The sequence below is a fragment of the Passer domesticus genome, chromosome 2 (assembly GCF_036417665.1).
Source record: "Passer domesticus isolate bPasDom1 chromosome 2, bPasDom1.hap1, whole genome shotgun sequence".
Classification (NCBI taxonomy): Eukaryota; Metazoa; Chordata; class Aves; order Passeriformes; family Passeridae; genus Passer; species Passer domesticus.
The window spans coordinates 111,963,524-111,979,838 of NC_087475.1; the positions used below are offsets into that span (position 1 = coordinate 111,963,524).

At 41.8% G+C, this 16,315-nt stretch overlaps 1 protein-coding gene across 2 annotated transcripts; it reads right to left on the reverse strand.

The window, feature by feature from the left end:
- Positions 1 to 5,590: 5,590 nt before the first annotated feature.
- Positions 5,591 to 16,276, reverse strand: CCT8 (chaperonin containing TCP1 subunit 8). 2 transcript variants are annotated; one of them, XM_064410755.1, is made up of 15 exons: positions 16,124 to 16,276; positions 14,276 to 14,366; positions 13,584 to 13,663; positions 12,260 to 12,409; positions 11,811 to 11,991; positions 11,060 to 11,121; positions 10,254 to 10,391; positions 9,646 to 9,824; positions 9,463 to 9,529; positions 9,295 to 9,382; positions 9,074 to 9,189; positions 7,868 to 7,939; positions 7,535 to 7,699; positions 7,031 to 7,150; positions 5,591 to 5,826 (listed from the first exon to the last, which is right to left on the reverse strand). In XM_064410755.1, the coding sequence occupies exons 1-15, from the start codon at positions 16,181 to 16,183 to the stop codon at positions 5,749 to 5,751; spliced, it is 1,647 nt and encodes a 548-aa protein (XP_064266825.1). In that variant the 5' UTR covers positions 16,184 to 16,276; the 3' UTR covers positions 5,591 to 5,748. The 2 variants fall into 2 exon arrangements, with proteins under 2 accessions (XP_064266825.1, XP_064266824.1); XM_064410754.1 differs by lacking the exon at positions 5,591 to 5,826 and adding an exon at positions 5,864 to 6,594.
- Positions 16,277 to 16,315: the final 39 nt, after the last annotated feature.

Genomic DNA, 16,315 nt, shown 5'->3' on the forward strand with positions numbered 1-16,315 from the left:
AACCAGTAGCCTCCTATCATGCACCAGTGAACAGAGGAAAAGCTATAAATGCCATTTACCCAGACCTTTGATAAGGTCCCGCACAACGTTCTTACTTCTGTATTGGAGAGGCATGGATTTGTTGAGTGAGCTTTCAGATTAATAAAGGATTGGATGGATTAATGAGTGGAAGGATGGATGGATGGATGGATGGATGGATGGATGGATGGATGGATGGATGGATGGATGGATGGATGTTCAAAGAGTTACGGTTGATGTTTCAATGTACAAGTGGAAACCAGTCTCAAGAAGGGGACTTGTTGGAATGAGCCCAGAGGAGGGCCATGAAAATGATCAGATTCTCTCTTATGAGAGAAAACGGAGAGAGTTGGTGGTTTTCAGCCTGGAGAAGACTGTGGGGACACCTTCTTGTGGCCTTTCCATATGTGTAATGCAGCCTATAGGACAGATGGAGAAAGACTTTTTACCATGGGTCTGTAGTGACAGGTCAAGGAGCAATGGTTTTAAACTGAGGGAATAAAGGTTTAGATTGTCTGCAATCTAATAAATATCTTTTTTAGAATAAGGATGGTGACACATTGGAATGGGTTGTCTAGAGACGTTGTAGACTCCCCATTAGTGGAAATGTTCAAGGTCAGGTTAGAGGGGGTTTTGAGCAACCAGATCTAGAGTCAGGTGTCTCTGCCCAAGGCAGATGCTTAGAACTAGAAATTCTTTAAAGGTTCCTTCCAACCCAAAGCATTCTATGATTCTGTGTTTGCAGATATGAGTGACATCATCTCTGGTTGTATTGATAGAGGCATGAGAATAGTATAGAGACAATTTAAAATCAGTTTACACTGAATTTAGTCATGTGATTTTGAACCATACTGTATGTTCTATATGTCCTGTTTTGTATGTGCAGCACTGAATAACACATTATCAATTCATTCTAAATAATAATAAAGTATAGAATAGAAATGGAAAATCTTTTGCGCCTTTAGGCATGACCACATTACTTATAGCATAGAATTTTTAAAAAGGCCAAATATTTTTACAGAAAACTGTGTGTTATTGTTTCAAGTGTGATGTAGTAATTTATGCCACTGATTTCAGAGATCTGTGTTTTTTCAAAACCAGGCAAATTGATATAGGTCAATGTGGACCAAGTACAAGTTTCCATCAGTTTCAGGGGTATGGCCCAGGCAACCTTGTTATACTGGCACATTTCCTCAGTGTGAGACGCAGCTGAAAACCTTTCCAGTGTGATTCAGATAACAAATGCCACCTCTGAGCTGATATCCAGAGCCTGGGGAAATGACTTCTTTTTCCTATGGAAAATGGCCTCCATTTGCAGCCAGTCACACTGGTCAACACTGGGGTGCCAACCTAAAAATTTGCAAACTTTGCTGGATTTCTCCAAAACTAAAGCTGACAGCAACTAGGAAGAAGCATTCCCTTAGAGCCCCAAATGCCACCTCTGAGCTGATACCCTGGACCTGGGAAAAATGGCCTCCATTTGCGGCCACTCGCACTGGCTGACAATGTGGTGCCAACCCAAAAATTTGCAAACTTAAAAGTTAACTGGCCGCAGTTTTGATTTCCTTCTTAAATATATTACAGAGGTACTACCAGCTTCTCTAATTGGCTTAGCAGCATGTCTGTTCTTAGAGCCAAGCATGGATCCACTTTGCCAGGCATGGAGGAAGCTTCTAGCAGCTTTTCATAAAAAATCACTTCTGTGGCTGGCTTCTTCCCTCTCCACCAAAAACCAAGCCATGCAAAACCAACACATCAACTAAACCGTAGTACCTAGTACACATCCAATAATTTCTTTTAAATTATACATTTTTTTACCAAACGCACTGAAAATAAATGTATAAATAATATTGATAAAAATAGTTCAAATTAAATAGAAATATTTAGTCATGCAACTCTGGTTTACATAACTATTTTTGTACAATACACAGAAGCCTTTTTCATCTATAAAGAAATGTTTCCCGATGGTTTGGATCAGAAGATCCAGTATGGCCATCCTGAGATTTTTGTTTTGAAGGCCATAAGCTGTGGTCAGTGTTTTGGGTATATTCTTTGTTGTGCCTTGCATACATTTTGGATAGAAATCCAGTATAGATGACGTCCTTGCTGCAGTAGCCATGCTGAATAAGGCAGAGGGTCTGGCTGAAATACTGGAGCTGTAGACTGTCCACCACTCCCCTAGGGCAGCAAGGATCTCTAAAGGAATATAATATTGGCTATGCTCCAGGAATTTTACAGAGAGAAAGATCCTCATAGCTCCACAAGCAAAAGGTGTCCCTGCCCATGTCAGAGGGCTGGAACTAGATGGCCTTTAATGTCTTTTTCAGCCCTGGCCATTCTGTGATTCTGTGATTCTGCTATGGTAGCATTCAGGATAAAGCATTTTGTGATGAAGTCTCATGGCTGCAAGCGTATTCTCACCTGACTCTGTCAACGAGCTCTTTCTTGACTTCTGCAATGAGGTACACTGCACACAACATCCCAGTACTCTGCTGCTTCATTCTGTCATCTGCACAGGAGTGAAGCTCAGCGAAGGCATTCAGCTTTGCCACTTTTCAGTGTCTGTGCTGCACGAATACATTGCGACATCCCTCCAGATCTTTTGTCCTTGTGAGGCTGTAATGTGCACACTGGTCCTTCAAGTTAAGAAGGAGCAGGCAGCAGGCTGTATAGGAAAGAGGACTGCCCCTTGAATGTGGTGCAAATACAAATTTCCACCAGTTTTCAGGGCTAATCCTGGCACATTTTCTCTCTGTGAAATGCTTTCCAGTAGGTGTGATTCAGATAACAGAAGACCCAGAATACGGGGCTACGTAGTGCTGAGAATGTAAGTGCCTGGCCCGAGCGTCTTTTGGCAGAAGCAGTGCACTACAGCCCTTCGCTGCTGCCACAATGATCTGTGTGAGAAATAGATGCCGATTCCCCTCTGGGAGAGTAAAAGCAGGACAGGTTACAAGAGTCAAAGAACGAAGCTGCAGCATACAGGCTGTAAAAGGAGCGTGGCTGTTACTGGCCTAACAATCAAACTCATGGTGGCAGTTGTAAGGATTAAAGTTCAACGAGAGCTATTTGTGCTGCTACCTGTGCCTCTTCCAACCCCTCTGTGGAAACAACTGTGCCTACCTGTAGGTTCTGAGATCCAGAGAACACAATGGTAGATGCAGAGGAGAAGGGAAGGACAGAGTAGAGTGCACTGGTGAGTTTGATGTGGCTTACATGGGGCAGGCGGAAGGTGCAGCCCAAGGCTTGCTTTGATTTCTAGAGCTTTTCTCTATGCAAACAGCTGCAGGACGTTTGCAACAAAGATGTGAGAGTGAAAAAGTGATGGCAGGTCTATCTGGGACAGAAGATGCAGAGGATTGTGAGCAGTTTAAAAGCTGTTAAGAAGAGGAGGTATACTTTGAGAACATCTTCTGTCTTGACACTTTCATCTGCGTGACCTCTAGCTGCTCAGACACGGCGACAATGAAAGAATGTGAAAATATTTGCACTGCGAATGTCAGTTTGCACAGCAAAGAGGGTAGGTTGGCAAATGCCTTCTGTCCTGGCACTTCTGTCAGTCAGAATTGCAGCTAGAAATGCTTGGCTGTAATGACAATCTCTGCCACTTTGAGAGAATGTGCTGATGCTATATATATATATAGTTGAGAAGGAACATGCAAATTGCTAGTATTGATATAAATCTTGATCAGCAGGTTTTTCACTTTAAAGCAACCAGCTCTACTTTTGAACTGTAGTTAATCTTGGCTATCATGTGTTCCCATGCGCTTTTTAGACCTGGGCTCCAAGCATAAGAAGCTGAAGCACAATAAGCCTACACATCTTAAGAGCCAAAACAATTGCAGCTTCATCTCCCTTTTCACTATTGGTTTATGTCCAATAGAGGAGCTCTCAAGTTTGCAAATGCTCCAGGAATTCTTTTGCTGGTGCTCTGGCAAGGCTGAGTGCTTGGTTCACTCTCACTACAGGCAGTCCCATGTAGCCTTTCCGCAGAGCAGGCATAAGGACCAGTAGTCCTGCACTGACTTGTAACTTTGAAGTTCTCTCCTCCACAAGCTTCATGTTGGCTTCCATGTGAATAAAATCTTGGGTCTGCCACACTAGAGCAGCAGCTGCTTGCATTCAGTGCATTTTTCACAAGAGCCTTACCAAGAAAATGGGCATCTTGTTCTTGTAACCCTTAGAGCCATCAGCAGTGGCCCTCATGCAGCTGACTATAGCAGTATGTCAATCCTTCTGAAAACTTGCTGAGTTTATTTTTCAGCCTCACCAACAACTTACTATAAAGCCAGCATTAGTAGAGCTGTTGTATGGCAGCCTTATTTAGGCATAAGATCGCTCCAGACTTGATTTAGCCTTCCACTCCCTTCTGGTTGTGAGATAGAGTAGCTCTGGCAAGAGTAGTAAAAGGATTAATTATTGAAGTGGCTTGGATTTCAAGTGCAGTTCTCCTTTCAAGCTACTTGGAGACACATAAGCTGTTTACTTCCTAAGATTAATCTTAACAGAGGACTTCAGCTGAAAGATTCCAGCCCTCTGCATCATGCTGGCTAGTGCTGCTCAGCATTTATTTTTAAGGTTATTAGAATGTGATGCAGTTCACTGCTGTCAGGATGCCCTTTTGAGAGCATGGGGAATTAAGTGTGAGGTGAGAGCTGCAAGTAAAAAAAATGAAACATAGAATCATAAATTGGTTTGTGTGGGAAAGGACCTTAAAGATCATCCAGTTCCGAACCCCTGCCATGGGGAGGGACATCTCCCACTAGACCAGGCTGCTCCAAGCCCCATCCAGCGTGGCCTTGAACACTTCCAGGCATGGGGCAGCCACACTGTCTCTGGGCAACCGGTGACAACACCTCACAGGGAAGAATTTCTTCTTGTGTATCAACCCTAAATTTTCCCTATTTCAGTTTGAAGGCATTCCCCTTTTCCGGTCACTATATTCCCTCATGCAGAGTTCCTCTTCAATTTGCCTGTAGCCTCTTCAGGCACTGGAAGGTGCTGTGAGGTTTCCACACACCCTTCTCTTCTCCAGGCTGAACAGCCCTGACTTTCTCTGCCCCTGTCCACAGGGAAGGTGCTCAGTCCCCTTATCAACTTGGTGACCCTCATCTGGACTCATTTTAATAGCCCTCTGTCTCCTATGTTTGAGACACCACATCTGCACACAGTGCTCCAACTGGGGTCTCAGGAGAGGGGCTACTGAATGCAGGAGATCTGCTGCAACACTTAATTATTTTGACATTCATTTGGCTGTTTACACTCAAGTACTGGCCAAGGAGTGCAAATAAGAACACAAAGAGCCACGACAATCATGGATCACAAGCTCCCTGCAGCAGGCTCATGGTCAGCCTCCCTGCACATTGGGTCTCTTGTGCCTGCAACAGGAATTGGTATGTGATCTCCCCCTTGAACTCAGCCCCTGAGAAGTTCTGCCTCCTTCTTCATCGGAAGAGAGCATCAGCCAGCCAGCCAAGGGTCAGCCCATCATACCCACAGTGTCATTCATCCCCATCACATTCACAGATTGGGAACGACATGTCATGCCAGCTCCAAATGAAGCAAGTCAACATTTTAACAGTGAGTACGTTTATTGAGGTGTTTGAAGTTCTGCACTCCATTGGACACTCTTCATAATTTAAAGGCAAGAGCAAAACACTGTGACAGGCTCCAACTGGGATATTAAAAAACTCACAAAGTCATGTCACTTAAGAAATACAGTTAAATTGTTCAATCGTTTTGGTCTTCATCCCAGTCTTTCTTTCCTGATGGAGGTTTTGGGCCACCAGCTGGTTTTGCCATAATAATCTTGAAGAGAACAGAGAAGTAGAAAAAGCTAATGTTAAAATCAGACTTGTATCCCTCTTCTACAGCCGCAGGATGCTGGCTGCTAGCATTCACTACATTCATGCAACTTCCCTACTCTGAACCCAAGCCAGTGAGTATCTATCTAATTGACATATTAACAACTTTTTCTTTTTTTTTTTCTTGAGAATGGTAGAGGCTGAGCCCTGATACAGTAAAAAAAGGTATTTTACCTCATTTTTGCATGCAAAGTAAGATTTCAGTTAGTCTACAGAAAGTGAGTGCTTAAATAGGCCAACAGCAGACTAGTTTACAGGGTGCACATTACAGAAAGGATTATCAAGCTATTGTTCTCAATTATTGTCTCTTAAGTATCACACTTTAAAACCATGAAGTCCATCAGTCCTACCATGTTAAAGCTCATTCCCTGCTCTGGCTACATGGACAAGTAAGGTAAATCTGAACTTGCACTTGCACATCATCCCTTCCATGAAAATTTGGATTCAGGAGCAGAATCCATTTGCAAAGGGCACAAACACAGGATAGCAATCAGCACACAGCAGAAGACAGCAGTGTTATGTGTTCTCAAGGAGCATACAATCTGCCATGTGCTTGTCAATGAACTCATGCATGCACTCACAGATACCTCTCTGCTAGAGAAACAGAGCTTACTGCACTCTAGTTTTCAGGCTCATCTTTCCAGTCATCCTTATCCCAATGTCCTTGTTGCTTAGGGGCTTTTGGACCGCCTGCTGTTTTTGCCATAATAATCTACAAAAATTTTACATGCAAATTCATTTTTGCTGAAGTTTCATAAAATAATGAAAGATTTTTATCCTCAAGACTGTAACCTCTATTTTTCCTAAAAAATGGATTTTCGTGTAAAAATGTACGCGAGAAGATTTCTTCTACTAAAGCTTGCTCCTACAGAAGTTAGGGTAGCTCTCTGGATACAAATATAAACTGTCTTCAAAATATCAACAAAATCTTTAAAAAAATATCCCAACACACATTAATAGTACTGCTATAGAAGCAGCCACATTCCAGATTACAAGCTCTTGAAAAACGCCTTCCTGGCTTCCAGAAATGAACACACCACATTCTCAAGTAGCACTATGCTTACACATTGCATTTTCAGGAGGTTCCACCTATTTGCATGAGGGTTCTCCCAGGTTTTAATTCAGCACCCAAATGCACATGAACTTACCTGATCAACCCTTAGGACAGTTACTGCTGCATTTGTAGCTAGCTTGATACCCCAGAACTTTCCAAGATACGTGTCTAACACGCCAGCTTCCAACATGTCCTTCACTGCAGCAGCTTCAGCCTGTCAGATGGGAAAAAAACATTATTCAAATCTTTCCCAGGCTTTCACCTAGCAAGGTGGTATCACTTTTCCAATCTCATCTTCTCCCTTTAGAAAACCTTCATTCCTAACCCATTAGCAGGAAGAGGAAGACCTATGGCCTGTCACATTAGTTCAGTATCCCCCTCCACCTCTGACATAAGGCCATTATACTACACTGAACTGAACTGTTTGCTGATAAAAAGAACATTTAAGGATTGCAGATACAAGAAGTTATTATTCTAGACTGTGCAACCCAGAGCTCCCAACAATTTAAAACAATCTATAAATACTTCATACTGATAGAAGTACTATTAAGTATAACCCTGCACTGCAGGGCAACAAGTAACATCAGAGACTATTTACCTCAATATCAAATCCAACATTCTTCTTCCCTTCCTGATGCATGGCATAAAGCTTGGAGATGACCTCATTAGCCTTTACCCCAGAGTTTTCTGCCAGTGCTCGAGGAATGGCTTCAAATGCCTCAGCAAACTTCTTGATGGCATACTGGTCAAGCCCAGGACAAGTCTAAAATGAAGATGAAAACCATGTCAGCATTTCAAAAACTGTAAGACGAGGCATTTCCCCCCACACTTGTTATTACACAAATATCTATGTTGGTATGACAGAATACTTGTATTTTTTGGTAAGAATGTGTGTGTGAAGATGAAAAACCAAGAAGCCTGTTTGCCATACCTCTCCATAAGATGTGATCTGCTTGGCTAATTCAATCTCTGTTGCACCACCTCCAGGAACAAGACGTTTATCCTGTGGAAAGACCACACCAAAACACAATGTTTTGCTTAAAGCATCCATTACTTCTTATTGTTTATTAGGATTTTTCTAGTCTATCAAGAATGCAACCGAACTTTATTCCACACAGACTTACTAAGAATCCACTTCAGAACAAACATGCATTTAAGGGAAATCTACCAGAATTTACTCATTCACTTCAATGCCTTTCAAGAAAAACAGCTTCTTTTGTAAAAATCAAAATAATAATGCAGTGGGATTTGTGTCTTGGATTTTTTGGCTTTTAAAAAAAATTCAACTCCTGGTTAACTGTAACAGCATTCCTAGATTTTTTCTTTTTTTCCCATTATTTTGGTGGGAAATATCATACAGGAAACCAATCTACTGTACTCTAAGTTTAATACGTCAACAGGTATTACAAGGTGTTGGGACTTCTGTTTTCTTGCATTTCAAATTAAGCATTTTGTACATCCTTTGGCAAACCAGAATTTACTTATTAACTCTGGTCTCTTAGCCCTCAAAGTAATCTTCATAAATCTTAAAACACGACAATCATAAATGCTCAGCATTTCTGTACTCAAAATCAATATCCATGTCTTGGTATGCAGAGGATATTGATATTCTAACAGTTTTAACAATTTTTGCATGCTGTTTTCCAAGCAAATACAGGAACATCTATTTTTGTATTAAAAAAAAATTGAAATAATAAGACCACATAAATTGCTCCCACAAAAAAATCCTCTGTAAAACAGAGTTGTTCCATCCATAAAACCTACCTGTATTATGTGGAGGAAGCATGAATGAACTAGAAACTGAGTCTGCAACCAATCACTTTCTCCTGATCCCAAGTGACAAAGCTATCTAGCTTTTCTTCTGTGCCTGGTTTCCAAGGAACATTACAAAACATTTAGGGAGTAAGTCAAGAAAGAGCTGACTGTCTTTAAAAAGTGGTAAAGGTAATACACCTCCAAGCACTCACTCATTACTGGAAAACTCAGTGCAGTCCATGCTAAGCACCACCTTCTATGTAGCCTATGTTCACACCAGCCATCTTCCCTACACAGCCCTCCAGAGCACAGAGCAGCTCAAGCCTTGCCTCACACTGATCCACTCCTCACTTTTGATAACTCAAATGTACTCATTACTCACCCTTGTGAGCACTTTGAAAGTATTGACACCATCATCCACGGCTCTCTCTATGTCATCCATCAGATTGTCTGTAGATCCACGAATGAGGATAGTAGAAATGGCTCCATCCTCCTTTTCTGTTCAGAGACATGCATCACTGAATTAATTCATTAATCTTCTATCCAAAACACATACAAACACTTCAGAACAGCAGTGTCAACAGTTCTACAGAACATACATACCATGCTTAAACACCACAACCTGTGTATCCCCAACCTCTGATAAATACACACTATTGCAGTGACCCATTTCTTCAAGAGTAGGGGGAGTCTAGAAAGAAAAACATGAGTTAAGAACTGAACCTGCTCATCAGTTCTCATCCTCCTGCACCTCATTTGGGAAGTACATACCAGTCTGGGTAGGGCTGTTGCACCAACAGTTTTGCACAGTCTTCTCAGATCCCACTTGGAGTTCAGCCTTTAAAAAGAAGTTTCCATAACAATGTTACCACATGCAGAAGTACTGTCTTAACTTGGCAAGTACATTTCATAAATCTGGTAGTCCCAATGTTTTCATGCTCTCCTAGTACTTACCTTACTAACATAAGATTGTACTTGTTGGCATAATGAAGAGCCATGTCTGCCACTTTGCCACCTGTTACTACTACGTTTGCACCACTATCAGCAATAGCCTTGACTTGCAAATCCATGAGATTTTCTTCTCCTTTACTGAAATTCATCAGTTCTTCAGCATTCTTTATTAGGACGGTGCCCTAGTAAAACACATACACTGTTAAAATTCAGCATTAAACCATACACCTACAAGATCCTGACAAACCAATTTGTTGCCCAACCTATCTGTAAACCTTAAGTCATTCTGTTTTTTAATACTGACATACTCCCCAGGCAACAGGATAAAAAAGAGAGAAAAAAAAAGGAAATCACCAGGCAATTCTAGACAACCTTGGGGTTCAGAAATTCAAGGCATAGTTTGGCTCAAGTAACCCAAAAAAACCAACACCATTTCCCCTATCTCAAAAACCCTGTGAAGCAATCAAGGTTCAGAACTTTTCTATACTAAGAAAATCAATATTCACCAAAATATCTCAATCACCAAGTGTCATGAATATTTATAGCTAAGTCTAAAAATAAGAGCACATATGCATAAATAGAGATGTAACTTATTTTGAGCTATAACATACCTTAGTTTCAGTTATCATACCATCAAAAGGGCAGGAATACACAGCTATTTTTGCATCTTTGACAGAAGTAACATCTCCTTCAGTTTCTTTTTTAAAAACCATGCCATGCAGTACTGAGGAAGCAGAAATACCAGCACCCTGAAAGGAAATAAAACAGAATCTGAGACTTTTAACAAGGGCAAGTAGTGATGGGACAAGGGAGAATGGTTTCTCACTGAAAAAAAGTAAGTTTAGATTAAGTATCAGGAAAAAATTCTTCCCTGTGAGGCTGGTGAGGCCCTGGCTGCCCAGAGAAACTGCAGCTGCCCCATCCCTGGAAGTGTTCAAGGCCAGGTTGGACAGGGCTTGGAGCAACCTGGTCTAGTGGAAGATGTCCCTGCCCATGATAGGGGGCTGGAACTGGAAGTGGGTGATCTTTGAGACACATTCCAGCCCAAACCAAACTGTTCTTTGATTCTATGAATGGAGGAACATTGTATTGCTGACCATTTATGGTCAAAAACTGCACTACTCTGCCTGAACAGCAGACCTTACAATCATTTGGATATAACAGCCTAAGTGTAAGACTTCAGCTCATTCAGCAACAACAAACATTGTCTAACAGGTTCACATTTTAGATTACTTCCAATATTAATGATTTTTGTTTCTGAATGCTGCTACTGGGTATTAACAAGAGAAAAACTAATTTCCAAAACTTGGTATACCTGCCACAACAAAATTAGAAAAGACTCTGGAAATTCAAAGATTAACCCTCATTACACTATTTGCCTTAATAATTACAGTAAAGCCAGCTACTTCAAACTTACCACAATTTTGCACACTCTGATATTATCAACATTGAAATGACCAGAATCGGGAAGAATAGAAACTGGGGAAAAAAAAAGAAGAAAAATAATGATTATGTCTTGCCTAATGAATGAAGTAGAACAATGACACCATAAATAATGCCTGGAATTTTTCTGAACTATTTAATTTCAGTAGATTGAGATGTTTGCCTAAATTCAATCATAACCTGCTAATAAGTGGCATAGAGACATTTTGTTTTTACAAAGTAATAATCAGAAAGAAACATTTATTCAGGCTGCTCAGTTAATTAAGTTCAAATATGCACTCAAAGAGGTAAGTCTAACCCAGAGTATTTAGAGAAATCACTGGAATTAAAAATGAAGGTTTTATCCCAGGAATCTTAAGGGGTAACTCAACAGAACTACAGTCTTACTTCCATTGTTCTGTGGCTGCGACTAAAAACAGCTCATGTGAAGCACAATATGACCTCCTTATGAGAATAAAGAGGGAGAAAGATGGATTTCTGCACTAAAAGGACTTGAAAGCTATTTCCAGAAATGCCTAGCAGGAAAGGCAAACCTTTTCTGAGCTGCAATGCCAATGCAGAGTTCAACACGAGGATTACCCTCACTTCAGAGGTAAAGCGTTCCATCCAATCCCACCTGCTCAACTAACCATCCTTGCTATCTTCCATGAAGATGGAAGGACCATTCCCAAACCAACTCTCACAGTTTTTTAGCTGTTGCCCATACCTATTTCAGCCCCACTTACCACAGGCCTGAGCAATAAGCTTTGCCAAGAACCGTTCATTGCCGTATTGTTTGCTCATGACTGACGTGGACAACAAAGATGCCACTTCCTCAACATCTCGGAGGTTCTTTGCAGAACAGCACACCAGATCTGGGAGAATTTCCAGGGCTTTCTTGCAAGCCTTTTCATATCCCTCAATCACCTGTGAGGCAAACAGGAAATATTCACTACAAGAATTCATGCTGCTTTTAACTGCGTTTCAAATAGCCATAAAACATTAACAGATGCAAAAGTTTACAAGGGAAGCAAGCAATCACAAGCAGCAGAACACATGGTTCCCCTTCAAACATCTTTATCTAAAAAATTAGGTGGGCAGAAAGCAGATGATTTCACAGCATTATGACCCAAGAACACTGACCAGCAGCAATCTGGATTCAAGCTCTGTGAACTGTAATGAGAATCTAACTTGCCTCTGAGACAGACAACCCCATCCTCAGAAGGTCCTCTGCTAACTCCAGAAGAACTCCAGCAAAAACAAGGACAAAATTTGTTCCATCTCCAACCTCTTGTTCTTGCATGTGTGAAGCCATCACAAGCATTTTCGCAGCAGGATGCTGGACCTTTAAAAGAAGTTACAGACCTTGGTGACTAACACACTACCTAAGATTGCAGCTTCAGGCATTTTCTATGCATCTTTTTAAGTTCTCTTATTTCAAATTGTACCTAGAGATATAAAGAATGCACAGAATTGGAAAAGAAAGCAGCACAGATATTCTTAATTGGCTAACTTCTCTAGTAAGAAAAAGCATAAATATATATTAAAAAAAAAATCAGAGAACTGAACATTGCCACTACAACATACATTAGATATCCTTGACACTGGTTCTGAGCTACTTTCATAGGATGTAGTGGCTTCACAACTGAGTTCTGCAACAGGGAAAGTCTGGAGTTTAGATCTTCAAATTGAATTCATGTGTAACATACAAAATATGTGTCTAAACAACAGTTTCATTTTAAGGGGAGGCAGTGGGGGAGGGCTCTGCTTAAAGACTGCACTGCTTCATTTTTCTTTCATATCAATGCAATAAAATACCATATTCCTGAATACTTATACCTGCCATTTTATACCAGAAAGTAACATGCAAAACGTATCAGATTAGGTCACTAGTATGCAGATATTTCTTAAAAAAACAGAACTGAGACTTCCACAGTTACTCTACTCATGTTGAACACCAACACAATGTATTCAATAAGTAAATATTTCATATTCACATAATCTCTATCACTAAGTATAAAATTCAGGAAAATATTATTCGCATTATGTCACAAATATAATATTTAAATCATAGGAACAATTAGGAAAGTCTTTTCATGCCTTCACAGTATTCACAGAACGATGCTGCTATAGCCTCAGATTCTAAAATTCAACTGATGGATTCTACACAGTCAGGAGAACATGGCAAGCAACAACACTGGGAGATTAACTCAACAGCTATGTCATGCAGACTTTTCCAAACCACTGCATTTCTAGACATATCCTCTTTTAAACCTACTGGTTTTGGGGGAAAATAAGGAATTATTAAGCATTTCCTATAATTATTAATGATGCTTCACAAAAGAATTAAATTCTTCACTGTGGACCTCAAATTCAGTGAAAAAAGTAAATTACTTCCAAAGTGACATATGTAAATAACCTGTCAGAGTGACATTTCCTTAGTGACAGTCAGAACCATGACAGCCCATGAGCAGAAACACTGGCTCACAACTGACATCACCTGAAGCAAGGAAACTTACCTCTAACTCTCTCAGGATAGTAGCAGCATCATTTGTAACAAAAAGCTTTTCAAGATGATTGATAACCATTTTGTTCATTCCTAAATGGGGAAAAAAAACAATTTATAGAAATAATTCCTCATGCAAACAATATTTTGTGCATGGACACTGTTTCCTAACTTTCAGGTGTATCTTGCACATTAAAATGGTGAGCTCTGTTTATAATTTAAGAACTTCAAAACATTTTTGTGAAATAATACTTGAAGTGTAGGACATTGAGGAGAAATCAGTACTTTCTGAGTAAGCAGTTTTCTGTTCTGAAATACCAGCATATAATTTAATTAAATGGTACAGAATATTTTGTTTCTATATATCTGACTGAACAAGATTATGTTCACTATGATTACCTACCATGTTACCATGTTTCCTTTAATTTTTATGCTTTTTCATATATTTTATTCTGTGTTTCAAAGAGAACACAGTAACTGCTACAAAAACCTGGCAAAATCAGGCACTGAGCATAACTCAAGAGCTGTCAAAACAAAAAATCCGTTTTCTACAGTCACAAAGAAATAGTTACACATTTGCAGTTTTAGAGCAAGTCCAGTGTGTCTCCCCCAGAAACAAACAGCTGCTTCTTTGTCAAGGTATGTTCAGCCTCCAAACGTAGCATTTGTCCCAAAAATGCAGCAATAATTTTAGAATTTATTTACCATTTGGTCCATATGCTGTACGGGTGGTTTGAGCAAGTTCTTTGCATGCCTGGATGTTTCTGTAGACAGCTTCCTCCAGTCCTGAATAATGCTGAAGAGAACAACCACTGATCAGAATTAGGCTAACAAAAAAAAGGGATGAACTAGTAATTTCTCATCAAAGCAGCATCAATCTACTGAGCCCCTCGAAGTTTTTTATTAATGTACATTTGGTACTTCACATGCAGTTTAAACAGACACCAAACCTTACCCAAAGACAGTGAGAACTACTGCGTACACCTTCTCAGCTAGGCAGCTCAGCAGGCACAAAAAGCTTCCAAAGAGAAAATCTGAACAGCGACTTGACTTGCAATACAGTTTGCATCCCCTCAGTCTTCCAAAAAAGTTTTGTGCCATGCCAAAAATAAACAGAAGACCCAGTTGGAGAGGGGCAAGGGCTTCTGTATATTGTTCTTAACTCGCACCTTTGTATGATACAAAAATAATTTAACTCAGTTCTACATTTAAAACATGTGCAGTTTGAAAATTCAGAAGCAGAATGATTAAGCAAAATATCTGTGCTTGAGAAGGTGAACAACCCTGGCTTCAGTTTGGAAACCTTAAGACAAGATGGGATCCCCAGAAAGGACATTAAGAAAGAAACAGCAGGATAAAAAGTACTGTGCAGCCTGCAAGAGAAGGGAGAAAATCAGTAATAACCAAACATCTTTGATTGCCAGCTGCCTCCTTGTTTTGCAGAAGACAACTCTTGCTGTTCTGGCCTTGAATTTTCTAACAATGAGGCCACTCTGCTTCCCTGTTCTGCCCCTGCCCTGAACGCAGGCCATTATTTGGCTCCAAGAAGGATTCTAAAAAGAAACACAAAGGGCTCTCAGAGCTGCTACCTTCACTCTTCTTTCTGTTAAGTAGCAGCAAATGGAAAACTTTCCTATTTTCCCTCTTTCTTGGAGAGAGGGACTTAGGACAAGGGCCTGGAGAGACAGGACAAGGGGTAATGTCTTCACATTGGAAGACAGTAGGTTTAGATGAAGTGTTAGGAAGCCCTGAAATTCTTCCCTGTGAGGGTGGTGAGGCTCTGGCATGGATTTCCCAGAAAAACTGTAGATGCACCACCCTGGAAATGTCCAAGACCAGATGGGGCTTGGAGCTAAATGATCTTTAAGGTCCCTTCCAATCCAAACTCTTTTAATTATTATATGAATAAAAATTAAAAAAAAAACCACTCTTACTTGCTTTCTGCCCACTTTTCAACAAAAGGACATATCCTTCAACTCTACCAAAACTTTAGTTAACGTTAAATACAGTGAAACCGGATTTACTGGCAAGGAAACATACAGAAAGCATTTCATTGTTCTGCATCGCTGACAAAGGTATCAAAAAAAAAAAAAAAAAAAAAAAAAAAAACAAGCAGAACGACCCGGATACTTCGGAACAGCTTTAACTCGGGGCCCGGCTGCATGTGGCTGCCCGGCCGCTGCCAGAGCTGCGGAACAGCGCGGGCCCGAGCGGGCCGCGGGCGCATCCCGGGGCGGCAGCGGCAGGGCCGGGCCCGGGGCGGGGCGGGGAGCGGGATCCATCCCGCCGAGCTTTCTGGAAGGCCGCGTGCCTCAGAAACCTCGCTCCAACAGGCGGGCTCCAGCGGGCGGGCCCCGCTCCCCGCGGAGGGGTCCGGCCCGGCGCGGGTCGGGAGCGGGGAGCGGCCCGGCCCCCGCCCCGCGGCACACGTGCTGCCGCCGGGCCCGCCGGCCTCCCGCGGCTTCTGCCGCGCCGCCACCCTGCGGCTCCTCCCGCCCCACCCCTGCGCTTATCCGCGCATCCATCCATCCATCCATCCCAAGGCGGTCTCACCTTCGCGCCCTCCTTGAGCATCTGGGCGAAGCCCGGGGCCTTGGGGACGTGCAGCGCCATCTCCGCTCCGCTCCGCTCGGGGCTGCGGCGGCAGCGCGGGGCACGGCGGGAGCAGCGCGGCACCGCGCAGGCGCGGGGCGGGCGGAGCCCTGAGGGCGCCCGGGCCCCGGCCGGGTCCGTCGCCGGGTGGCT